We start from the raw sequence: 27,058 nt of genomic DNA, 5'->3' as shown, positions 1-27,058 counted from the left end.
GATGCTACTTGTCTCTTGACACTGGGGTGGGATACATACAGTGTTGCTGGGATTCCAATAGTCATTTGCAGATGATTAGGCACAGTTATGAAAGGGTTATGTGCACAATATGGCCATCCTCCCTTACAGCGGTCAGATATAGATATCTGAAATACGATGATGAGTATGCCTGCACTCCCCTTCCCTTGGAGTCGAACATTGGGCAAGTGCTATCTCTGAATGCTCCACAATTCTGGATATTATTTAATTGGACAGATAAAAAATCTACTCACCAAGTGGTGGCAGAATACACACACACACACACACACACACACACACACACACACACACATAAAAGATGGTTTAGTTGGCAAGCTTTCAGAGCCAGTGGCTCCTTCTTCAGGCAAAAGGACTGCAGAGGAAGGAAGGGTGAAGGAAAAGGACTGGAGAGGTATTGGAAAAGGGGTAGATTTTGGGAAAGTCACCCAAAACCATGAGTGAGGATAGGCTTACCATACGGCAAGTCTCCAACCACATCTTCGTGATGCTTTGATGGATATCTCATTGCTTCTCTTCTTGTCAGAGGTACAGGTAAATATTATGTGTGCAAGAACAATAACATGCCTATTCCAAAATAAAATTCTTAGTCAGCCTCAGATTAGTTTCCAAAAGGGTCTCTCTACACTCTACAGAGTAAGTCACTTTTAAATTCACTGATCAGATTATACAAAATTTAAATGACAAAATATTGCCAACTTTTATTTTCTGTTACTTGTGAAAAGCATATGATTGTGAAGTAAAAAGTATTCCCACAGAGAAACTTAAATAATATGGTATCAGAGTTCTCACTGGTAATTGGTTTTCATCCTATGTAATTAAAAGAATGCAGTGTGTGACATTAAGAGTATACAAAACAAAAACAGATCTTCAGAGTGCTGAAGAGTCAGTATGAGTCTACTACATGAACCAATACTGTTTCCACTCTTTTCTTATTATACATAAAAGATTGGCCATTTTTTATTCAAGAAGCAGAATCATTCATAAACATTTCCTCCATTTTTCCCATGGTTTCATTGGTTGATGATGTTCTGAGATGTACAGGGTGCTCGTCATGTTCAACAACTCAAAATTGTTACACCATTTGTAAACTCACTGAAATCAATATATGAAATTTCCAAAACTTTGCTGCATTTTATTCTTTTCTTATAGCAAAATTTACTACTAATTCTCCAGTCCACATTTATGCAAAATAAATATTCTCTGATAATGACCAAAACACATCTAACATTTTTGACAGACATGATGTGGCTAATACTCACAAAAAATAAAAAATAGCACATATCATATTAATACAACATGTGAAATTACAAAATTCCCATTACCTTTTGAGCACACATCATGTAGACACACATGAGATGCCACAACCACTTTTTCAAGAGGCAGTAGCTCTCCTCCAGAGAAAATGAGAACATTGCCAGAAAATTACTGTAGATGAAATAAGTTTTTGAGAAGGAAAGACTCAACTGTAAATATACAAATCTGATATGAAGATTTGATCACATCAAGATTCTCGTGTGTGGCAGGGGAGGGGGGGGAGGGGGGGGGGCCTCCTCTCCACTGTCTCCCACATTTTCCCCCTTATATATTGCCCAGGCTGGCTGTGTCCTTTTCCTAACATCTAACTTTAGAAAAATTAGGTATTTTGTCATGTTAAAATTACATTTTTTCCAGTTATCTTGTGTTTTAGGTCATCAGTTGACTGGGAAATCAGCTGTGGAAATGTACAGACAGTGTTTACTGGCTGGATGTCGATGTGTTGAGCTTGATTTCTGGAATGGACGAACAGAGGAACCTGTCATTGTTCATGGCTACACTTTTGTACCTGAGATTCCTGCAAAGGTACTCTAATTATACTATTATATTGCTATAAAGTGAGTGTGCGTGTTTTCCAATAGTGAGTGTAAATAATGTTAAACAAGAAATATGTCTTACCTATCAATTAGCAACAAACTTACACAGAAAAATGAAAAGCTTTCTGAATCCCACTGAAAAATAAGGAAATCATACATAGAAAATGTTACATTACATTAATTTTTTTTCAGTTATACATTTCAAACTCAAATCACACAAATGGTGTCATCACTGCTTTCAACTTACCACCAAGTTATCTTCAGATGTTATGAGTATATTACTCAGTAACAAGCCATCTGAAGAGGTGTGGTGAGATGCTCATAGTGTAAACATATCAGTGCTCTATTTTTTGGGACTGGTATATTGTGAGTGCTCATGAGCTGTTGTTATGTAATATATTCATATCATCTGGTGATGGCTTGGAATAAGCCAAAACCTGTAATGATACCATTTGAATGAATTGAAGCTGGAACACACAATAAAAAAGTTACAAAATAATCATTGTGCTTTCCCAAGGCAGTATGCTCAGTCTGTGTAATGAAGGATTTAGATAAAATAGTCACTCAGGATCTGGGATGAACAAAAATCCAATGGATAGGGTAAAATTGGGTGCACACTTATGGTGGTATTTAACAGCTAATACATTTATCTGATGATTCTGGTGATGGAGGGTTTTTATATTTTTTTAAAAAAAGTCTTTTTATGCCAGTGTCAATTCGTGCTTTCTGGCAGTTTTTTTATGATCATAATAACAGACAAGGCTGGGTAGGGCACAAAGCACTGTTTGCTCAGATGGCTATAACTTTAGTAAAGTATATCATGGCAGTTACACAAATGGAGTAGGTAATAGTATGAGAATACTAAAGGTGAATTTTGCAGTTACTGCTGTTCCAGATGTGAAACACTGTTCAACAGAGTTGATGGAAAAGAATTGTATTACATTTGCACTTTGCCCAGGCTTAGAAAATAGTGTTAAAATTTCTCAAGTTGGAAAAAGAATTTTCCATATGATAACCATATTTTAGAGCATAGCTTAAGAGAATTAAAGCACTGTCAAAAATTCTGAATGTAATGAATAGCCACAGTTTGGAAATTTTAAATGGTATGATATGTTAAGCTGGCTCTTCTGCACTCTGGTTTCAAAGGCATATCAATTTTAGTAGGTATAGTGATACATTTCAGGTGCGGAAACATAGATAAATTATAAAATGGATGTGAGTTATTGGGAGTATTATGTGTCTGCTGAAAGAAAAGTTGTCTTTACAATTTTAGTGAAGACAGTGCAAGACACTTACATTCTTTCTATAGTTTATTCAGTATTACCATTTCTACCTCCATGCTTGAGCCAGTTATCTCAGCCATTATGAAGAAATTAGAATTATTTGGATTTCATGTTTTATCAGATACATTCTCTGTATTCTCTTTAACAAAACCCTTAACGTAATTTGTTGGAGGTATCTTTGTCATGTGTGTTTTATGTGTAAACCTGAGTCAGTGTCAGTGTGATACTAGTATGCTTAATTAGAGCTTCAACATATAGGGGATAATCAAATGAAAATGACACAGATAGAAAAAAGTGAGTAAACTGTTTATTGTTTCAGAAGTAATTACCAATTAATTCAAAAGTAATTTATTCCTCTGTGGAACAATGTGTCAATGGCCTTGCCGCAGTGGATACACCGGTTCCCGTGAGATCACCGAAATTAAGCACTGTCGGGCGTGTTCGGCACTTGGATGGGTGACCATCCAGGCCGCCATGTGCTGTTGCCATTTTCGGGGGCGCACTCAACCTCGTGATGCCAATTGAGGAGCTACTCGACCAAATAGTAGCGGCTTCGGTCAAGAATACCATCCTCCACTGAGAATGACATGGCAGTCGGATGGTCCCGGTAGGCCACTCGTGGCCTGAAGACAGAGTGAGTGGAACAATGTGGTCATTGCTGTATTGGAGAAATGTTTGCAGTTGCATGGAGAACCATGATTGTACCCAGGTGTGCACCTCTTCATCAAAAGCAGATGAAACCAGAGATGTGTTACTTCAGAGCTCCAAAAATTTGGAAATTGGGTGGAGAGAGATTGGGACTCTATGGAGGCTGCATTGGCCCATCCGTATGTAGCCAAGGTTGTTTCAGCGATGCTGCAAAAGTTTCACTGGGAAGTCATTATGCATACTCCACTAAGCCTCGAACTCTCCCCATGTGATTTCCATATTTTTGTAGCCCTGAGAAAAGACATTTGTGTCTATCGATGTACTTTGAATAAAAACGTACATGCCTGGGTACAATCATGTTTCCATAGCAACCACAAATATTTTTCCATTAAGGCTCTGACCATCTTGTCTCACAGTTGGATAAATGTATTAACAGATATGATGATTAGGTTTGAAATAACAAGCAGTGTACTTACTTCCCCCATACCCCCCCCCCCCCCCCCCCCCCCCTCCTCACCTCTCACCTCGTTTTCATTTGACTGGCCCTTATATTCGCTTCTGGACTTTACAAAATTGTCCTAATTTTCCACAACAGTGGAAAATCTTTATTCTTATTAATGCTGACAATGATAGTTCTCAAAAGCTAGATAGTTCTCAAAAGCTCAAAATTTTATAGGGAACTGATCAGCATCATCATCTCAAACAGTTTCCAGCCCCTGCTTGGTCTGTTTGGAACATAAGCCTCACCATCTTTCTGTGTTTAGTTCGGTCCTGTCCTCACCTCCTTTTTCTACGTTCCTGCACACCTCTCAGTGATCTATCCCTTGGTCTTCCTCTTGGTCATTTCCTTTGCATCTCCATTTGATGTACCTTCTTGGGAATCATCTTGTTTTCTTTTCTCTTTAAGTGCCCATACCATCTTAACCTTGATGTTCTAGTCTGAAGAGTTCCTCTTTTACTATTTCCCTCACCCATTCGTTCCTCACTCTATCTCTCCTTGTTACTCCTAACCTACTTCTAAGGAACTTCACTTCACATGCCTTGAATTTGCTTACATCACTTTTCTTCGTCACCCACATTTCAGATTCATAGGTTAAAGTTTAGGTGTAGTAAACTATATATATTTATATATATTTTGATTATTGATATGTCTGCTTGTGTCTGTGTATGTATGTATGGATGTGTGTGTGTGTGTGTGTGTGTGTGTGTGTGTGTGTGTGTGTGTGTGTGTGTGTGTGTGTGCGCGAGTATATACCTATCCTTTTTTCCCCCAAGGTAAGTCTTTCCGCTCCCGGGATTGGAATGACTCTTTACCCTCTCCCTTAAAACCCACATCCTTTCATCTTTCCTTTTCCTTCCCTCTTTCCTGACGAAGCAGCCGCCGGTTGCGAAAGCTCGAAATTCTGTGTGTGTGTTTGTGTGTTTTATTTATTGTGCCTATCTACCGGCGCTTTCCCGCTTGGTAAGTCTTGGAATCTTTGTTTTTAATATATCGTGCGGATGGATATGTGTGTGTGTGTGTGTGTGTGTGTGTGTGTGTGTGTGTGTGTGCGCGAGTGTACACCTGTCCTTTTTTACCCCCTAAGGGCACTTGCCCTTGAATATATCCTGTCTTCCCGTTACCCAACAGGCCTCAACCTCCGTTAATTTCAAGTTGCCGCTGCTCATACCTCACCTGTCATTCAACAACATCTTTGCCCCTGTACTTCCACCTCGACTGACATCTCTGCCCAAACTCTTTGCCTTTACATATGTCTGCTTGTGTCTGTATATGTGCGGATGGATTTGTGTGTGTGTGAAAGTGTATACCTGTCCTTTTTTGGAATGACTCCTTACCCTCTCCCTTAAAACCCACATCCTTTCGTCTTTCCCTCTCCTTCCCTCTTTCCTGAAGAAGCAACCATGGGTTGCGAAAGCTAGAAATTCTGTGTGTGTGTTTGTGTGTTTTATTTATTGTGCCTATCTACCGGCGCTTTCCCGCTTGGTAAGTCTTGGAATCTTTGTTTTTAATATATTTTTCCCATGTGGAAGTTTATATATAAAGATGATGTGACTTACCGACTTACCTAACAAAAGTGCTGGCAGGTGGATAGACACACAAACACAAACATACACACAAAATTCTAGCTTTCGCAACCAACAGTTGCTTCTTCAGGAAAGAGGCAAGGAGAGGGAAAGACGAAAGGATGTGGGTTTTAAGGGAGAGGGTAAGGAGTCATTCCAATCCCGGGAGCGGAAACAAGCAGGTGCGGATGGATATGTGTGTGTGTGCGAGTGTACACCTGTCCTTTTTTCCCCCTAAGGTAAGTCTTTCCGCTCCTGGGATTGGAATGACTCCTTACCCTCTCCCTTAAAACACACATCCTTTCGTCTTTCCCTCTCCTTCCCTCTTTCCTGAAGAAGCAACCGTTAGTTGCGAAAGCTAGAATTTTGTATGTATGTTTGTGTTTGTGTGTCTATCGACCTGCCAGCGCTTTTGGTAAGTCACATCATCTTTGTTTTTAGATATATTTTTCCCACGTGGAATGTTTCCCTCTATTATGTCCATATATATAGGGAAACCTCCCTCGTGGGAAAAATATATCTAAAAACAAAGATGATGTAACTTACCAAACGAAAGTGTTGGTATGTTGATAGTCACACAAACAAACACAAACACACACACAAAATTCAAGCTTTTGCAACCCATGGTTGCTTCATCAGGAAAGAGGGAAGGAGAGGGAAAGATGAAAGGATGTGTGTTTTAAGGGAGAGGGTAAGGAGTCATTCCAATCCTGGGAAAAAAGGACAGGTATACACTTTCACACACACACAAATCCATCCGCACATATACAGACACAAGCAGACATATGTAAAGGCAAAGAGTTTGGGCAGAGATGTCAGTCGAGGTGGAAGTACAGGGGCAAAGATGTTGTTGAATGACAGGTGAGGTATGAGCAGCGGCAACTTGAAATTAACGGAGGTTGAGGCCTGTTGGGTAACGGGAAGACAGGATATATTCAAGGGCAAGTGCCCATCTCCAGAGTTCTGATAGTTTGGTGTTAGTGGGAAGTATCCAGATAACCCGGACGGTGTAATACTGTGCCAAATTCACGGCCAGCACATCTGTGTGTGTGTTCGAGGGTATACCTCCCCCTTTTTCCCCCCACGGTAAGTCTTTCCACTCCCAGGATTGGAATGACTCCTTACCCTCTTCCTTAAAACCCACATCCTTTCGTCTTTCCCTCTCCTTCCCTCTTTCCTGATGAAGCAACCGTGGGTTGCGAAAGCTTGAAATTTGTGTGTGTGTTTGTGTTTGTTATTGTTTCTATCAACGTACCAACGCTTTTGTTTGGTAAGTTACAGAAACTTTGTTTTTATATTCTTTGCTTTTTTGCTTCTTTATTCCAAACCAGGGTCCTAACATTTCACAGGAATGCTTCTGCCTTCCATCTTCACTGATCTCTTTCTCATTTCTTCCATTTTCCTCTGGCACACTTCCCAAGTACTTAATTAACAGTTTCGACCTTCTTCAGTTGTTCACCTTCAGTGCTCCTTCAGCTAGTTGTTATATCTTTCTTTCTAGTTGTAACCAGGATCTCACATCTGTTTACATTAAATTTCATTCCATACAGTAGTGTCTCACAGTTTTTTTTCAAAGCATCCTGCCATTCTTGAATCTCCTCCTCCCTGTTTCATCCACAAATACCTTTGTTTTCGTCTTATATTCTCCAGTTTTTTCTGCCATCTTAGTAATCAACTCATACAAGACCAAAATAAAGAGGGGAGGTGACACTGCACTGCCCTGTTCCCACCACTTGTTTGCTGAAATCAATCCATCCTTTAATTTCACCACTTTTACACAACTCAGACTTTCACAGTACTTCTCCTCCACTCTGCTTGTTATCTCTTTTCCTAACTTCCTTCTATTTTTGTGCTTCCTATACTTTTATTCTACAGGCACCATCAAATACCTTTTCTGTATCAAGAAAGCTTCTACATGGGCTTCCCCACATTCATAGAGGAGCTTGTGGAGTTGCCTTACTTCCAATTTGAGGTTAACAGTTGACCTCCCAGGTCTGAAAGATTTCGGTGCTACATTCCTACTGTATCTCTCTGAATTGATGTGGCTTATAAATCAAAGGAATGTTATTATATTAAATTTCAGCCTCCAGTTGCACAAGCAAAGAAACTTTACCTAGGTTTTGGCTATAATAATGTAGCCATCCTCAGAAATGTCACAATATAAAATTAAATTAAAACATGCCAGATATTGGCAGTGTCAAACGTAAAATGTTAATACTACAGTACATTGTCATAAGACTACATCACTTCTACTACTGTTTTACCATTAGGTCGCACCAATGGGCCAGACAGGTGGCTCGCGGGCGCTGAGTTGTAACTGGGAACCGTGGGCAGCAACACTGCGAGCTCAGCTGGTGGTCATGCACATGCACATGCGGAGCAGTAAAAACTTAAAACCAGCAAATGTTAAATGAGATTATTATGGAAAATAGCTTATTACAATAGTTTGGACTATTAATGACATTAAAACCATAAGTCACTGAAGTTGCCGTTCCATAAAAAGCAAAAGACATATAAAAAGTGTACTGTACAAAAGTATTAAACATTAATTGATAACATTATTTGTTACAACAGCTAGAAATGTTACTGGCAAATAAATCATAATAAATGTTAGTACTAGTTAAAGTTACAGTTCTATGAGAGGCAAATGACATTACATGTCAAAAAGGAACCTTTTAATAAGCAAATGCCATAAGTTAAGGTTAACATTGCCTGAAATGTGTGGAATTAACCTAAGAATTAATGCCTGTGAATAATAATAAGGATAATTGTCTCATACAGGTTAGCAGTTAGATATACAGTATGTGATCAGCAAGTAATAAATAAGAAAACCAGTAGGCTGTATGTCATAGCCAGCTACTGACGTAGGTAGAAGACTTTATAAAGTAATGGATTTATCAGATAATAGGTGCGTGCAACACCACAAGACATTATGAAGACAGTATAGCCAGTGCAGTTATACGAGGGTAATCCCAAAAGTAAGGTCTACTATTTTTTTTATAAGTACATATACCTGTTTATTTCTACAATAGTTTACATCAGTTTACAGCTTGAACATTTAGCTATTTTTTGACATAATCACAATTTCTGTTGATGCATTTTTGTAGATGCTGTGGCAGTTTTTGTATGCCCCTGTCATACCAGTTCGCTGCCATGCTGTTCAGTAATTTATGAACCTCTTCTTTCACCTAGTCATCGGAGCTGAATAGCTTTCAGGCCAAATGTTCTTTTAACTTAGGGACCAGGTGATAGTCACTGGGCGCCAAGTCAGGACTATAGGGTGGGTGGCTGATGATGTTCCACTGAAACTGTTTGCAGGAGAGCAATGGTTTGCTGGGTGATGTGTGGGCGAGTGTTGTCATGGAGAATGTGTACACCCACGCTCAACATTCCTCTTCTCTGGTTCTGAATTGCTGTTTGAGTTTTTTCAGAGTCCCACAGTACCTGTCAGCGTTAATTGTGGTCCCAGTGGGCATAAAGCCGACCAACATTACCCTTTTCTGATCCCAAAAAACGGTTGTCATGACTTTATCGGCAGACTGTATTTGTTTGAATTTCCGCAGCTTTGGCGAAGAACAATGCTGCCACTGCATGATTGTTGCTTGGTCTCAGGTGGAAAGTTGTATGACCAGTTTTCGTCACCCATGACAATTGAATCCAGAAAGTTGTCCTGTTTGGCTGCAAGGTGGTGAAGAAATGTGGAGGAAGCATCAACTCATTGCCACATGTGGTCCTCAGTCAGCATGCGTGGCACCCATCTTGCAAACACCTTCCAGTACTTCAATGTTTCCATTAAATTTCTGTGAGCAGTGCTTCAGGAAACCTCAGGAACCAATGTACAGAGATCATCCAGGGTGATCTGCCGATCTTCATGCAGGCTTTGCTTAACCTTCAACACTGTCTCCTCAGAAACTGGCGGTCTCCCGCTCCTTTGTTCGTCGTTTCGGTCTGATCAGCTGCAAACTCACTACACCACTTACGAACATTTTTGACATCCATGGATGACTCACCGTACACTTCCGTCAATTGGTGATGGATTTCAATCGGTGCAGTGCCCTTTGCATTCAAAAATCGAATAACTGTACGCAATTTGGACTTAGCAGTAACATCCAATGGGAGCTCCATTCTCAACGGCTGCCAAGCCAAGACTGAGCACCTCAGTGCGGCATATGCATGTTTACACACAGTGCATTAAGCAATCTTCATAACAGTGTGACCAACTGCAACACAGAGTTCTGTACTTATAAAAAATAGGAGCCCTTGCTTTTGGGATTACCCTTGTTTGCAAACTTTATGAAGCTCTTAAATATAAATACAGTATTTTATGTGTAACAAACTGTGAAACAGCATTGAACATAGGTTAATGTATTAAATATGCAGTGTATAATTGGAAAATACCCGAAGCTACTAATAAGAACAAAAAGGTTGTATGTCATAGCCAGGTATTGGCGTGGATAGTGGATAATAAGCAATATACAGTATTCGATTTAAAGGGTTAATAAGTGATACATAGTGGCATACCACACCCCAAGTCATTATAAAGGCAATTTCAAGAATGCATGTTGTGTGCAGAGATACACCGTTTGAGGTGAATCAAATTGTGAAACAGCCTTAAACTTATAGAAAATACGAATACATGAAATGCGTATGAAAACATAAAGATAAGAGGGCAATGGCATCGGGCAACATAGAAAGTTCCGCATTGTCATGGTAGATGTTGCATGCACCTGTTATCTGATAAATCCATTATTTTATAAAGTCTTCTACCTACATCAGTAGCTGGCTATGACATACAGCCTACTGCTTTTCTTATGTATTAATTGCTGATCACATACTGTGTATCTAACCGCTAACCTGTATGAGACAATTGTCCTTATTATCATTCACAGGCATTAATTCTTAGGTAAGTTCCACACATTTCAGGCAATGTTAACCTTAACTTATGGCCTTTTCTTATTAAAAGGTTCCTTTTTGCTATGTAATGTCATTTGCCTCTCATAGAACTGTAACTTTAACTAGTACTAACATTTATTATGACTTATTTGCCAGTAACATTTCTTAATGTTGTAACAAATAATACTATCAATTAATGTTTCATACTTTTGTACAGTACATTTTTTATATGTCTTTTGCTTTTTTTAGAACAGCAGCTTCAGTGACTTATGGTTTTAATGTCATTAATAGTCCAAACTATTGTAATATGCTATTTTCCATAATAATCTCAGTTAACATTGACTGGTTTTAAGTTTCTATTACTCTGCACGTGCATGCGTGCGACCACCAGCTGAGCTCACTGCGTTGCTGCCCAAGGTATCCAGTTACGACTCAGCACCCGCGGCCCAACCTGTCTGGCCCATTGATGTGACCTAACAGCAAAATATTAGTAGAAGTGACACAGTCTTATGACTATGTAGTACTAACATTTTAAGTTTGACAAGGCCTATATCTGGCATGTTTTAATTTTATTTTATATTGTGACATTTCTGAAGAAGGCTACATTATTATAGCTGAAACCTAGGTAAAGTTTCTTTGCTTATGCAAGTGAAGGCTGAAATTTAACATAATTACATTTTACAGTTGCTGACTCTGCTGCACCATGCTAAAAATATTCAAGGGAATTTTATTTATAAATGCACCTATGGAATTCTGTGGAAAGCTCCTTTTTTTGTGCATGTAACAGATATCAGTGTTGAGTAAAAAGTTACATGTGTCATTTCTGAAGTCTGCCAAATATCTTCATTGTTTTCCTTAGGTTATTGGCTGGTTCAAATATTGAGACTTGTAGCTTGTTTCTGATTTTTCATTGTGCCAGTTAGCTGAATCTACTGTCTGGGGAATGAGGGAATTGTTTAAGTTTTATTTGCTTGTCTTCTGAAGAAAAGTCTTGTTTGTGCTCAAATAAAGATCTGAGAAATGCATTCAGCGTACACCATATATTACACACAGTTCCAAGTGAAGCTTTTCTGAATTATATGGTTGATACACTCTTGAAAATTATTCACATACAATCAGGATTACCATTACATTTTCATTACTTTTATTTAATTTTTGTTCAATTGTACATTTGCACCATACTCAAACCATTTTAAAACAAACAATTAGCATAATAAAATATTATAGTATGTAATTCCTAAGATTATCATGAAAACAGTAATAATAAATATATAATGTAAGAATTAATATAAATCTGTGTAATGAACAGAGAATGGAGAAGATGTTAGTCAAAGTAATTATTTATTTCTGAGAGCAGGGCAGAACAGAACAGAGCCTCTTGTAAATCGATTTGTTCCATTTTTCCATACATTAGCTTTTCAGTCTTTTAAAACCTTAATTTTCTTTTTATTCAAACTAGAGTTTCCTGTAGATTAGATTATCTTTGTAACTGATAGATATGTAAGTTCACAATTCAGCTATGTCTGTAGCTCCCTTTCTTTGTCTTACAGAACAACCATTGGTGTATACCTTACACCTAGTAATGATGCCTATATTCACCTTGTCTTGCACATGCACAGAGAAAAGTGACTTTTTTGTTGTGACACTTCTGCATCATCACTGAATCCTTTACACCAGTGCCTAGACACTTATTTTCAGGTTCTTAATCATCAGTATGAATAATTCAGCCCATTTGTCATACATGGTCTTTCTAATCATACCTGATGATATAATTATTGCTCTGTTGAGCTTTGTACCACATGGAGGTACACTGCCTACAGCTAAAATAAAATTATTCAGTTAAGTTAATGTAAGTATTTCATGTATCACGAAACATTCTGTTGTTGACATAACATGTGCCATGAACAACTGACAGGTGTTGATTGTGACATGCCTGTAAGAAAACAGAAGGCAGGAACCTTGTTTCAGTAGTCCACAGAACAGTATGAATAATCAGTACAGTGATGTATGTCTGTAGTACTGATCATGGGTGTTCGCATAAAAAATGTTTCACGTGAGAGAACAGATTTATCTTGGATATATGATCTTCTTGGAACACACAGATATCATTCAACATGTAGCTACATCATTTGCCTTTCTATGCTCACCAGCAGTATTAGCTCTTGAAAACATATGTGTAGGAGGACAGAGATATGAGAACACCAAAACCATGACGCATTACTGTGCCTAATGTGATATAGGATAACCATGGCATTCAAAACAGCTTCCAGTTATCTTGGAGTGTATAAAATTGGGCCCTGTAGGGTTTTCATGGGAATCTACACCATTATTCCTGCAAATCAGCGTTAAGTTCTGGTAACAGTGACTGAGGTGGATAGCTAAGACACACCCCTCTCCCTAAAGCAGACCACAAAGGCTCAATAATGTTGACCTCTGACAGCTGTGGTGGCCAGGGATGATGGAACAATTCATTCTCATAGTCACAAAACCAGTCCTGGATGATGTAAGTGTCCGTCATCTTAGAAGACAGCATCACCACTTATGAACAAACTTTGTACTGTGGCATGGACTGCTGAGCCAAAATGATCACATAATCCTTGGCAATAATGTGACCTTGCAGGGTAACCATGGCGACCATGAAATACCAAATATGGCTGTTCAAATCATCACTGATGCCCCACCATGTTTCACTCTTGGGATGTAAACTCAACCAGATGTTGTAAACAGTGTGAAACAAGACTCGTCCAACTAAATAATATTTTTCCATTGCTCCATAGCCCAGATTTTATGCCTTCAGCACCGAACTTCCCTCTTACAGGCATCACTGATAAATGGTTTTGGAATTCCATCTCACCCTACATTTCCATCCTTATAGAACTCCCTTTTTGTTGTTTTGGTGCTGACAGTGCCTCTTATTTTTGTCACAATCCTCTTCAATGACTGTCCATCACAGTCATTCAACACATATTTTCACCCAAGCTAGGTCTTAGTGGATGAGGTTTATTACTATCCCTGTATGCAGTATAAATCATTGATGTAGTATGTCTTGAAACACCACACATTTTGGCTACCTGGGTTATGAAAGCATCCACCATACAAGCACCAACATTTTGCCCACATTTTAAAGCACTGAGGTTGACATAATGTACTCACAACTACAGGACAATTGTTCTAATTGTTACTGGCACTTGCAATGTATTGGGGATATTGCATAGGTGCCATTCATGGTGAAATACAACAGTGCAACCTGCAGGCTTGGGTAGCACCTATATTTATCTTCAAGTGTGCATATCTTTTTGAGTTTCCATATTTTTGTACACTCTCGTATGTGTCTGTTATTATCCATTGTTACAAGAACTGTATGCTGATAATCACTGAAACACAAACTGAAATCCTTGAAGTCAGATAAGTTTTCAAAAACTGTTCAGTTGATACTGGAAAATTGTGATGAATTCATATACTGACGAGCAAGAATGTTCTCAGCATTTGCTTAATAGAATCTTGGTCCACCTTTATAATGCAATACAATTCTATATTGTGTGTGTTCAGCAAGTCCTTGGTAGGTTTCTTATGGTATTTGGCACCAGATGTTTACATGAAAGTCACACAATTCTTGCAAATTGTGGGCTGGTGTTTTATGGGCATGAAGCTAGTGCTCAGTAGCATCCCATATGTATTCCAACTGGTTGAGATGAGACAAATTTGGTTGCTAACACATCAGCATGAGTTCACTTGCATGCACCTCTGACCATTGCAGTATGGTGTGGGCATTTAACCTGCTGGTAGGTCCTTTTGCTGTCAGATAAGGTATTAAGTGTACTTGTGTTGTTCAAAGAGCACCAGTATGAGTTTACACTACTCCCCTTCACCCCCCACCCCCACCCTGGCCATCAGCTCCCCAGATTTAAGCCCAATGGAGAATCTGTGGAACTGCCTTGATCAACTGTTTGCGCCATGGATCCTCAACCAAGAAACCCAGTGCAGTTGGTCACTCACAGGAGTCAAAATAGCTCCACATCCCTGTTGGTACCGCCCAGAACCTCATTAACTCTCTCGCTGCATGCCTTGCAGTGGTCCATAGTGCAGAGGGTGGTTATTCAGGCTTTGGACAGGTAATCACATTAATGTGACTGGACATGTATAATTAAATTCTTCTTCTTCCATATGTTTTCAGAATAAATTATACAAATAGCAGTAATGATCATAATTTTAAAATATAATTACAGCTTCAAATTAAATTTGAAATAAATCTTGCATCAATTATATGTATTAGTTCTGTTTATGAAAAAATATGAGAATGAATTATGTTTTTAGATTTATGATTTGTATTCCGTTCGATCGTGTCGTGAATTTAATGCAAGTATTGTATTCTACAGTACTTGGCACAGATAGGAGCACTGATCAGCTCCATTATGTAATAAAAAATTTTTAACTTACATAACATATTAAACAAGAAGAAAGCATATCCGAGAAAGTATCTGCAGGGGTTATCCAAAAAGTGATTTCCCATTTGGCCTTTTGCTGTCAGATAAGGTAGTAAGCGTGAAGAGATGCAGGCGATCTGCAACAACGTTCATGTAGTCCACAATTGTCACAGTGCCTTTGATTACCACAACAGGTGCCTTGGAAGTCCAGGTGATATCCCACATAGCATAAAACTGCCCCAGCAGCCTGCATCAGTGGCACAGTGCGTGACCTAGTGTAACACTAAACATGATTCATCTGACCAGGAAAAATGTTTTCATTGTTCCATGGTCCAATTTTGAAGATCCCATGCCCACTGATGTAACTGATGATGTCATTGAGTCAATATGTCCGCCCCGGGTAGCTGAGTGGTCAGCGCGACAGACTGTCAATCCAAAGGGCCCGGGTTCAATTCCCGGCTGGGTCGGAGATTTTCTCCACTCAGGGACTGAGTGTTGTGTTGTGTTGTCCTAACCATCATCAGTTCATCCCCATCGACGCGCAAGTCGCCGAAGTGGCGTCAAATCGAAAGACTTGCATCAGACGCGTGGTATACCCGACGGGAGGCCCTTGTCACATGACATTTCATTTTCATTGAGTCAAAATTGGAGTGCTTAGGAATCATATGCTGTGGAGCCCCTTATTGTACAATATGTGCTGAATGACGAGCTTCAAAACACTTGTGCCTGCACCAAAACAGTACTTTGTGGTCAAAATCTGCCGCAGATTGCCATCTGTCTTATTTTACAAAGCAGGAAAGCCTCCAACCTCTACATTCTGTGGTGTTCAGTTTGCATTCTATATGTAATAATACATATATAATGACAGATAGTATGCAAACTACACATTACTTTGAGAGCTCCCTGTTGATCAGTTATAACACAATCAGGAAGAGATGTGTTGCAGGATTCTCTAAAAACTTGGATTATTCATTCCTTAAAATTGAGCTTGTTTGTATAGAATGTTGAAATATTCCATATATGATTTGACAAATTGTTGAAAGGATAGATTGCTACTCACCCTAAAGATGTCATGCTGAGTTGCCCACAGGCACAGTGAAAAGACTGTTACACATTAAGCTTTTGGCCAAGCCATCATCAGAAAATAAAAATACAAACACAGTCACACAAGCAAGCATACCACACACACACACACACACACACACACACACACACACACACATGGCCACTATCTCTGGCTGCTCAGGTCAAACTGAAACTGAAGTGCATTGAATGGGAGCAACAATCCATAGTGGAGTGGGGAAAGGGAGAGGTATAGCAGGATGCAGATGGGGAAAGAGGAAACAGTTCTGCTTGGCAAAACATGTGTAGCAGTTCACCTACTTTGTTTCTTCATTTGTTGTCCTCAGTGTCGACGTACTGCGTTGCTAAACTGGCTGAAAAATGGGGTTTGTAATTTTGACACTGACTACGGTAAATAATGTAGCCGACAGATGCACAGTTATGTTTCACAGTCTTATACTTTTTCTATTAACAACCCCCGAATAATACACAGTGATATGGCCAGTGCACTATTCTTTAACCTTAGATAAGCCTCATTAATAGGTTTCAGGCGAATATCTGCATACTGCTACAGTAGTTTCTTGTTGAACATCTATGAGCAGTAAAAGCCTAACCACAAAGTTCACAGTTCTTGAAGAATAGAAAGGTATGCATGGAGCAGACACTGTCACTGTTTTAACACATGGCCTAATTGTGTAACAATTATTACACTGTTAAGTTGATACATTGTTGTCATTCTAACCACCACGGGTTCCTTGTCTCAAACTTGGCTGTGGACTGCTTGTTTCGTGACCAAAAATTGGGCCCTTATATATCATCTCAATAACAGGACATGAAACTATACATTGTTTATAGTTAAATTTACAGAATTTACAATTAAAACTTAACTCATTCGATTAAGTGAATACATTAAAAAATTGGTTCTTTTTAACAGTTTCTTCTACTACAAGAGTTATACCGAATTATTTGTTTAGATCGTGAAATTAACAAATATAGTTACAGAAACAATACTTTTGACAAAACTGTTAATTACTTTGGAGTTAATGAAGGGCTGACTTTGCTAACATGTTTTCAAATAGAGCCAAATAAATACTTTACGATTACCAGCATTTCATCTTCCAAACATTTATAATTATTACAGAATTTATAGTTATTTATATGTCAACAATCATCAACAATGGAATTTAAGTTATGAAACAATTACTGTTTTTGCCCTGTAATGAAAGATACTAACTAGGAATAGTGAGAATAAATTAGAAAATCAATTACATACATAAATCTAAGCACAAAATTAGATCTTGTGTTAAATTCTTTAAAACTGATGACCAACCTTTCTCTTTTATTAAAATGCAGATTATGTTCACATATGTTAGTGGTAAATTGTTAAAAGTTAAAAAATGAGTTGTAAGAAAGCGGATGTCAAAACAAGAGGGGAAGTAAAAATATCTCAGATTGCTTCGTCGCACATGCAGGGACTAGAGGTGACAGGCAAGGCTCCTCATGCAATGTTGGAAGGCTGTGAGGGTATTAGGAGAAGGAAAAATAGGGAGCTGAAAGAAGATGGACAGAGAAGGGTAGAAAATCAGTGTGTGCATTGGCTGAGACTAGTGAAGAATGAGGGTGAAGGAACATGAGTCGGGCCCCATATTCCCTCAACCTCAATGTGTGCTGTTTTCTGCCAGTGCACACACCAGTTCTTCCTCCCCGCTGATCTTTTCCCCTTCTCTGTTCCCCTCCTTTTCCACTCCCTTTTTTTCCCTTCCCACCCACCTCCACGACCTCCTGAGGTCACATCAGGTAACCTTTTCTGTCACCTCTAATTCCTGTATGTTCCGACAGGCAGCATTGTTTCCATGGTCCCCACCTATATCCTGCTATATCTCCCCCTTCCTCACTCCACTATGGGTTAGTGCTCCTGTTTGAAGCATTTCAGTTTCAGTCTGACCTGAGCAGCCAGAGATAGTGGTCAAGTGTGTGTGAGATGTGCTTGCTTGTGTGAATGTTTTTGTGTTTTTCTTTTCTGATAAAGACTTTGACTGAAAACTTGATATGTAATAGTCCTTTCATTGTGCCTGCCTGTAGCTCGACTTGTCATCTTTGAGGTGAGTAGCAATCTATCCTTTCCATGATTACTGATATTCCAACTTGGACCTTCCATTGCTTCGTATATGAGTTGCGTGTATTAGATCAGTTTACATAGAAGTTTCAAGAATCCATTGATTTCTTTCGGGGGAAAAAAAACTGTTTATAAATTATTTTAGTTCAGAATAATATATATCAAAAACTGTAGCATAAACTTCATTGAAAACCTTCATGTAACTTTTACGACCTGAAATAGGCTTTTGACGTTGTGACGTTGTGGAGATACTTGCAGATGGTGTGATTGTACTGCATTACATATCAACTGCATCAGTGACATAATGTTTAAGTGGGAGTTTGTTTTGAACTTCCTGTATATATGAATATGTGTGCATCAGACAAGGGGTTAGCAGGTGTTATTTATCCCGAAATAATGAGTACCTCTGCAGAACATTGTTTTGATCGGGGAGTTATGTTTTATCATGCATGATGCATTCTGTGCTTTGGATAGATTCTCGAGATTACAATAATCAAAACAAAATAAATCAGACTTTAACTAGAATAGTAATTATCATGAACTCTTTCTTTGTTGTGAATAAAAATCATCAACTGCTCTTGTGCTCTTTTTGAGGAATAATACTACTAAGTGCTAAGTGTATGCAAGCATTTTAAGCAAGAAGGAAGTTCAAAATAATAATTAAAAAACTATAAGGTACTCTTCTATTTCGTGTGGCTCTTCATTGAAATTATGGCTTGCTAAAATAATCATTGTCACATCTAGGAATATGATTAGGCTCTGTTTGACAATTTGATCACAGCATGATTAAGTTTCTTCATCATTCTTTTTATTTTCTTTGTTTCATATTTCCATATTGTCACAAATCGGTCTCCATTCAACCTACTTCTCTCAGCAGATGTCTTCCAACTATGTGCTAAGTAAAATTCAATAAGAGCAAAGATACAATAAGTCACAGTCAGTTTTTTTTAGATGCAAGGAGATTAATACACACAATCCTGTCACATTAATGTGGCCAATACGTTGTTCGATGCCAGTGCAGTAACCACTCACAGATGGCAAGTGTGGCACTAGCAGTGGACAGAATATAAAGTGTATTGGGGGGGGGGGGGGGGGACTGATGCTGAGGCAACTGTGGTCATAGATGAAACGGGTGAATGGTGGAGGTGGGCATGTCTGCTGATGAGTAGGTATGCAACTGTTGAGTGACTGACTGTTCAGATGAGCCAATGGGCTACCAACAGTGTCTCCTCAATGACCATTCAGCAAATGTTGCTGCCTAGTTCATGCATCCATGCTGACTGCTGTTTATTGGCAATGAAGGAGGGAATTTGCACACTGGTACCACCAATGGACATCCACTGTGTGATGACAGGTGTCCTTTTCAGATGATGTTTTATGCTCCATCAGACAAATGACTGTTGATGTGTATTGCGTGAAATGTCTGAAAGCAATCACCTTCCGACAATCATTGGAAGATTCATGCTCTAGAGAATGTTTTTATGGCTTTCCCTAGGTGATCTTATCAGTCTGGTAGGCATGATGGCTCAACACAATTATGTGTCTATACTAGAGATCCATGCCCACCCCTGCATAGAGTTTGTTTTTCCTCGGCATAGTGGCATCTCCTTGCAGGGCAGTACAATGTGTCACACAGCTCGCAGTGTACTTGTGTTGTTCAAAGAGCACCAGTATGAATTTACACTACTCCCCCTCACCCCCCACCCCCACCCTGGCCACCAGCTCCCCAGATTTAAGCCCAATGGAGAATCTGTGGAACTGCCTTGATCAACTGTTTGCGCCATGGATCCTCAACCAAGAAACCTAGTGCAGTTGGTCACTCACAGGAGTCAAAATAGCTCCACATCCCTGTTGGTACCGCCCAGAACCTCATTAACTCTCTCCCTGCATGCCTTGCAGTGGTCCATAGTGCAGAGGGTGGTTATTCAGGCTTTGGACAGGTAATCACATTAATGTGACTGGACATGTATAATTAAATTCTTCTTTTTCCATATGTTTTCAGAATAAATTATACAAATAGCAGTAATGATCATAATTTTAAAATATAATTACAGCTTCAAATTAAATTTGAAATAAATCTTGCATGAATTATATGTATTAGTTCTGTTTATGAAAAAATATGAGAATGAATTATGTTTTTAGATTTATGATTTGTATTCTGTTCGATCGTATCGTGAATTTAATGCAAGTATTGTATTCTACAGTACTTGGCACAGATAGGAGCACTGATCAGCTCCATTATGTAATAAAAATTTTTAACTTACATAACATATTAAACAAGAAGAAAGCATATCCGAGAAAGTATCTGCAGGGGTTATCCAAAAAGTGATTTCCCATTTGGCCATTAGGAAAGACAGCTATCATTGAACTATTTTGTAACATATTTTCTATTAAAATTGAGACACTTGTCATACTATGGGCTCACATTTGTTCTTTATGTGTTATAGAACTCTCTCGCTTTGGAAACAGAGCCATTGTTTGACAATGGAACAAGTCCTTCTGAGTTGTGAAAATGTTTATTTTACTTAAATTACATCAGATGTAAGAAAGTGTAGGAAACAGCTGGCACAAGATCAGTAATATAAGATGAATGGTGAAAAACTTCCTGACACAACTTTTGCAGGAATTGTTTTGTGTGCTGAGCACTATGTGAGCAAACATTGTTATGATCGAGCTTAACACTGGTAGTGATGGTAGTGTGCCTCTTGGTCTGACTGACAATTTCCACATTGTTCCATGTAATAGTTGTAATTGACTCACTGAATAGAAAAGGGAATACATTCAAAATCCTGATTTTTATGGAGACAGTAAAAACTATTTCCTCCCATATGGTGCAATAATCAAAAACCTCTCACTTAGGTATTTGTAACATGAGTCCTCATACATTCATTCAGAAATTTAAAGAAATTGTGTGGCATAAATTATTCCAGCAAATAAACTTCAAGGGTGCTGAATAAGTTTCTTTTCCTACCGAAATTGTGGGGGAAAAAAAGATAATGTAGATACACAAAATATTAAAACACAAACATGGTTGGACCAATATTATTTAATATACATTAGACAGTCAAATATACCCATACACTCTCATTAAATAGATGTTTATACAAAGTCACATACTTGTAGTAATCATTGATTGTCTTTATTGAATATTGCTTCAGCAGTAGACCATGTTCATCCCCCTGAAAAAATTTACAAAAAACAACAAAACTGTTGTTCTGTCTGGCAGAAGACCTCCACCAATTATCTGACTCCTCCATCTATAAACTCTGCCAGAGTGATCCCGTCTCAGACGTTCAACAGAAACTCCAATCCTTGCTTAAAGCTTTAGGCCCTTCCCAGAACGTCTCCCCTGAATCCATTTCCCTCCTCGTCCCTATGACATCCCACACACCCACCCATTGTGGTTGATTATTGTGGCCACACTGAAAGAATATCAGCCTTCATTGACCAACACTTCGAACCAATTGCCCGTAATCTAGCCTCCCACGTCAAAGACACCAACCACTTCCTTCACTGACCCTCCACTAACCCCAACTATTTAGTTCCTGGATTCCTACTGGTCACCTATGATGCCACCTCCCTCTATGCCAACATCCCTCACCCCCATGGTCTTACCACTATTGAACACTTCCTTTCTCAATGTCCTTCAGACTCTAAACCCACTACCTTGTTCCTCATACACATTACTAATGTTATCCTAACCCACAACTACTTCTCATTTGAAGGGAAGGTATATAAACAAATCTGTGGATCAGCCATGGGCACCTGCATGGCACCCTCCTATGCCACCGTTTTTATGGTCCATGTTGAGAAGATCTTCCTAGTCTCCCAAAACACCAAACCCCTAATCTGGTTCAGGTTCATTGATGAAATCTTAATGGTCTGGACTCGAAGCCAAGACACCTACCCTCATTCCATCACAACCTCAACACCTTCTCTCCCATCCGCTTCATGTGGGCCTCCTCAACCCAGCGTGCCATCTTCCTAGACGTTGACCTCCTCCTTGCTGATGGCTCCATCTGCACCTCTGTCCACATTAAGCCCACCATCCACTAACAGTACCTGCATTTTGACAGCTGACATCCCTTTCACACCAAAAAATCTCTTCCATACAGCCTGGCCACCAGGGGACAGTGTATCTGCAGTGACAAACTCCCTTGCTTATTATGCTGAGAGTCTCACCAAAGCCTTCACAGACAGGCACTGTCCTCCAGACCTAACCTACAAGCAAATCTCCTATGCCATTTCCCCTCACATCCCCAATCTCCCACCATCCCCAAGAACCAGGCACTAAGGAGTGTCTCCTTCATCACCAAGTTACACCCTAGAGTGGAACAACTGAACCACATGGCTTCCATTACCTATCATCATGCCCTGAAATGAGAGACATCTTGCACGAGATACTTTCCACTTCTTCAAAAGTGGTGTTTTGTTGCCCAACCAACCTCCACAACATCCTAGTCATCCATATGCCATCCCCAATCACAACTCCTTGCCACAAGGATCATATCCCTATTAAAGATGCAGCTGCAAAACCTGCCCAATCCACTCATTCAGCACTTTCTGTTTCAGTCTCTTCCAGGTTTGTGCTACCCCATGAGAGGCTAGGCCACCTGTGAAGGCAGCCATGTCATTTACCAGTTCTTCTGCAGTCATTGCATAACTTTTTCTACTGCTATGACTGACAACCAGGTTTCCACCAGGTTGAACAGCCGCTACCAAACCGTGGCCAAGATCAAAGTTGACCACCCTGTGGCACAACATGCAGCTGAACATAACACACTTGATTTCAATGACTGCTTCACTACCTGTGCCATCTGGATCCTCCCCTCCACTACCAGCTATTCTGAACTGCACAGATGGGAGTTATCTTTACAACACATTCTCTGCTCCCGTAACTATCCCAGCCTCAACTTATGGTAACATAATGTCCATACACCCTCTGCCCAATAGTTTCCACTGCCCTGTCCACCACCTCCTCCCCATTTTCATCTCCCAGCCTGTTTATTTGCAGCCCTGTGCCAATGCATCTGCCCGTCTTTCTCCACTCCTCTCCTTTTTTGCTTCTTTTTTCCTCATCTCACTACCCCAAAACCTCCTGATGCTGCTCCTGTTGGCAGTGTAGTCCCTGCGCACTCGACCAGACAGCATTCATCTCTTCCCTGCCAATACACTGCTATCTCTTCCCCTCACCCACCTTTTACAGAATGCTGCTTGCATCCTATGTGATAGTTGCATACTGGACCGACATGATTGAGTGGGTGGTCGTACTTGCATGAGGTGCTTGCTTGTGTGTGTGTGAATGGTGTGTGTCTCTCTTTTACTGGTGAAGGCTGTGGCCAAAAGCTTTATGTAAGTGTCTTTTAATTGTGCCTGTCTGCAATTTGGTGTGTCTCCTTTACCGTAAGTAGCAATCTGTTTTTTCCTACATTGTCAGTATCCCTCTCTCGAAAAACTGGTAGGTTTCTGGAATGTGCTGGATAATCATAAATAGATCTGAGAGCTTGCTTACCTTAATGGGAACCTTTATAAGGTTTTATTGTAGACTCCATTAACCCAGGTTACTTTTTCAGCTTGAACGTAACTGTGACTAAGCTGTACCTTGACATATCTACTAACTCACTGCTGTAAGCCTTGTGTCTACATTTTCTTACAGCAAGACTTTTTCGCAATTTTACAAAGTAGCTAGGTCACCACTGTTTGTCATCTATTACATTCCTATTTTTGGCATATTTAGCTTCAAAAGTTTGATTACTGTTTCAGGCAATGTGGATGATGGTTTTGTATTTGTCCAGGGAGTGAATGAGATCATCTCGCCTCACAGTTAATTTTACATCATCAAAAGCTTGAATGACAAGGCTTAAAGTTGTGTCCCCTTATTGAGTAATATTGATGACAAATTTGTTTTGTCCATGTGTGGCAAGACATGATTTCAGTTTTGACCCCCACATGCAGCAGTGAAAAAAAAATGAAGTTCTTGTATTTCCTCAGGGGTGTGACTGTTTATCAAATCCAAAACAAAGAAACATACTTAATCACATCCTTTATTTGCCACATCTTCTGGGTGAGCATAAGATACTACCTTATCATTTTCCAAATCATATATATTAAACACAAAGTATCACAATCTCTTCAAGCTAAAGCATTTTGAAATGTGCAGACGGATTTTGCATGTAGCCACCTACATCAAATATTGTTTTTGCTAAGATGTTTAACTTCTAGCAACTATATATATATGGGGGGGGGGGGGGGGTTGCCTTTTGTGATCTATGAGCTCAGCTATTGCAGAGTGTTTTGCTGCATTGTTCAGTGTGTCAGATTTGATTACAGCCCATAGGTCTATTCTGTTTGAACTTTTAAACTGAACGTTTTAAATTTACTGTAAGCTATTCATTTAAGTAAACTAGGTAGAAAGTTCTGCCTAGTATGTTGTGTGTTTGGGGTATGAAGTCAATATGATAGGGACTGAAACTTCCTGGCAGATTAAAACTGTGTGCCGGACTGAGACTCGAACTCGGGACCTTTGCCTTTTGCGAGCAAGTGCCCGTGAAAGGCAAAGGTCCCGAGTTCGAGTCTCGGTCCGGCACACAGTTTCAATCTGCCAGGAAGTTTCATATCAGTGCACACTCTGCTGCAGAGTGGAAATATCATTCTGGGATGATAGTCAATCTTAATGATATTTATATGAATATCTGAAAGAACAGACACTGTTGACAATCCACAGCTGTATGAAATAGTTCAAAATTTAGTTGCTGGCTGTGAATTCCTTAACATCAGCTGTATTAGGTATAAACCTGCTACCCAATAATGACATACGAAAATTTGTACCAGACCGAGACCCAAACCTGGATTTCCCACTCATCGTGAGCCGTCGCCTTAACCACTTTACTACCTGTGCACATTTCCTGGACCAGGCCAAACTTGCATATATCACACTGTTACATTTTTAGATCAGAGTCCATATATTACATTGGGTCAGTCCATGGAGTGTACACAGATAATGTAAATGATTAATGTGACTGCTCGTGATAAGCAGGAAATCTGTGTTTGTGTCTTGGTTCAGCACAAATTTTTATATGTCACTGTTAGGTAGTAGATCTATACTTAATACAGCTAATGTCAAGGAATGAACAGCAAGCAACCATATTTTGAAGTATTTTGCACAGCTGTGCATAGTAAACAGTGTCTGCTCTTTCAGACACAAATGTAAGTATTACAAGCCTAGGCAGGTAAATGTCAATAACAACATTGGTCTCAATTCCTTGTTGTCTCATTCTTTCTGTTGTGAGAATCCAAGTACTGTTGCAAGCATTATTTGATGAATTTAATGAACCATGATATAAGGTCAGTGTGACTTATGAAAGTTTGGTTCAGCCCAGGGAGCATGTACAGTTAGTTGGAGTGGTTAAGGTGACCACTCAAAGATAAGCAGGAAATATGAGTTTGAGTCCCAGTCCAACAGAAATTTTCATATGTACCTAACAAAGCTGATGTCAAGAATTCACAATCAGTGAATAAATTTTGAATCTTAATGATGACAGATTCTAACAGAACATTCCCATAATTTTGACATTTTCCCCTTGTGTTATTTGGAGATTTTCCCCATGCTATAAAGTTTGTAAGCCTAATGACTGCCCTGTATGAAACTGCATGGCGGATAATGTAGGTTTTTATGGCAGTCTCCTTTTTATGTGTACTATTCTTTAATCAAAACACTGAAATAAAAATTCATTTTGCACATAATGATCAATACTGGGCAACATCAGATCTTTTAATGAACCCAAATAAATATGTCTTTTTGTCTGTTTTTAAGCTAGTCATCACAAAAGGCTCTTACAGTACCTTGTTTTTCTTCTTTTGGAAACATTTCTACATATATTTCTCTGATGGGAACAAATACATTTCTTTCTTTGCCAACTCTTTGTAGTGGCTGTTTGTTTTCATATTTTTTTCTCTCGTATTTTTTATCATGGTATAAATAGTTCTGATAATCTGTGTTCATGGCAGTATGGTGTATGTAAAACTGTCATTCATTAATAAGTCAACTTTATAATCTTTTAAAGGACTGACTGGAATCAATATCCTACAGGCTATGGGCTCAGAAAGAGATAAGTGAAGATCCACATTGATAAAGTTTATCTGTTCAGAAATTTGTAAATCGAGATTAGTGGTATCTGCATGGCATGAAATTTTGCCACTGCTACCCATGATTCAACCATATTTTGCTTGTGTTTAGCATGGTGGTATTGTATTTTAGCAAGGAAAATTCAAAATTTATTTGCTGAACTGACTGAACGTATCGAAGATGACTTCAGATGGCTGGACTATCACTATTTAGTTTTTAGAAGTTGACTGCTGCCACTAACTCCAATGACTGGAAATTTGTGACTGAAATGCACCTAAAATGTGATGGACTGTGAGAAACAGTTGCTGGCACTGATGAAGATCCAAAGAGTATACAGAAAGAATCATCCAAAATATGCTTCATTATAAATTTATCTGTATATCAAAAACTTCTGGAAGCAACAACTGCTAAAGAAGCATGTCAAAATTTACAATCTGCATTCAAAGGTAATTGTTTCTCTAGTTATGTTGAGCAGCTAAATGCTTGATAAATGTACAGTTGTCTTCTGAGACAAATATGGAAGTGCATTGGTCAGCAGATTTGGAGCATTGGTG

The 27,058-nt window shown here is 39.2% G+C and overlaps 1 protein-coding gene and 1 pseudogene across 2 annotated transcripts in view; both read left to right on the top strand.

Moving 5' to 3' along the window:
• LOC126278954 (1-phosphatidylinositol 4,5-bisphosphate phosphodiesterase classes I and II) overlaps positions 1–27,058 on the top strand; it is a 401,310-nt gene that overhangs the window by 157,851 nt on the left and 216,401 nt on the right. For both annotated transcript variants that reach the window (XM_049979233.1, XM_049979234.1), the window contains one exon: positions 1,727–1,878. In XM_049979233.1, the coding sequence (XP_049835190.1) occupies positions 1,727–1,878 (152 nt within the window). The remainder of the gene's footprint in view (positions 1–1,726; positions 1,879–27,058) is intronic.
• LOC126279283 (5S ribosomal RNA) lies at positions 3,543–3,660 on the top strand (annotated as a pseudogene).

This window comes from Schistocerca gregaria, chromosome 6 (genome assembly GCF_023897955.1).
Source record: "Schistocerca gregaria isolate iqSchGreg1 chromosome 6, iqSchGreg1.2, whole genome shotgun sequence".
In the NCBI taxonomy this organism is placed as follows: Eukaryota; Metazoa; Arthropoda; class Insecta; order Orthoptera; family Acrididae; genus Schistocerca; species Schistocerca gregaria.
Note: the sequence above shows the minus strand (reverse complement) of the source record. Positions and strands in the feature narration are given on the sequence as shown.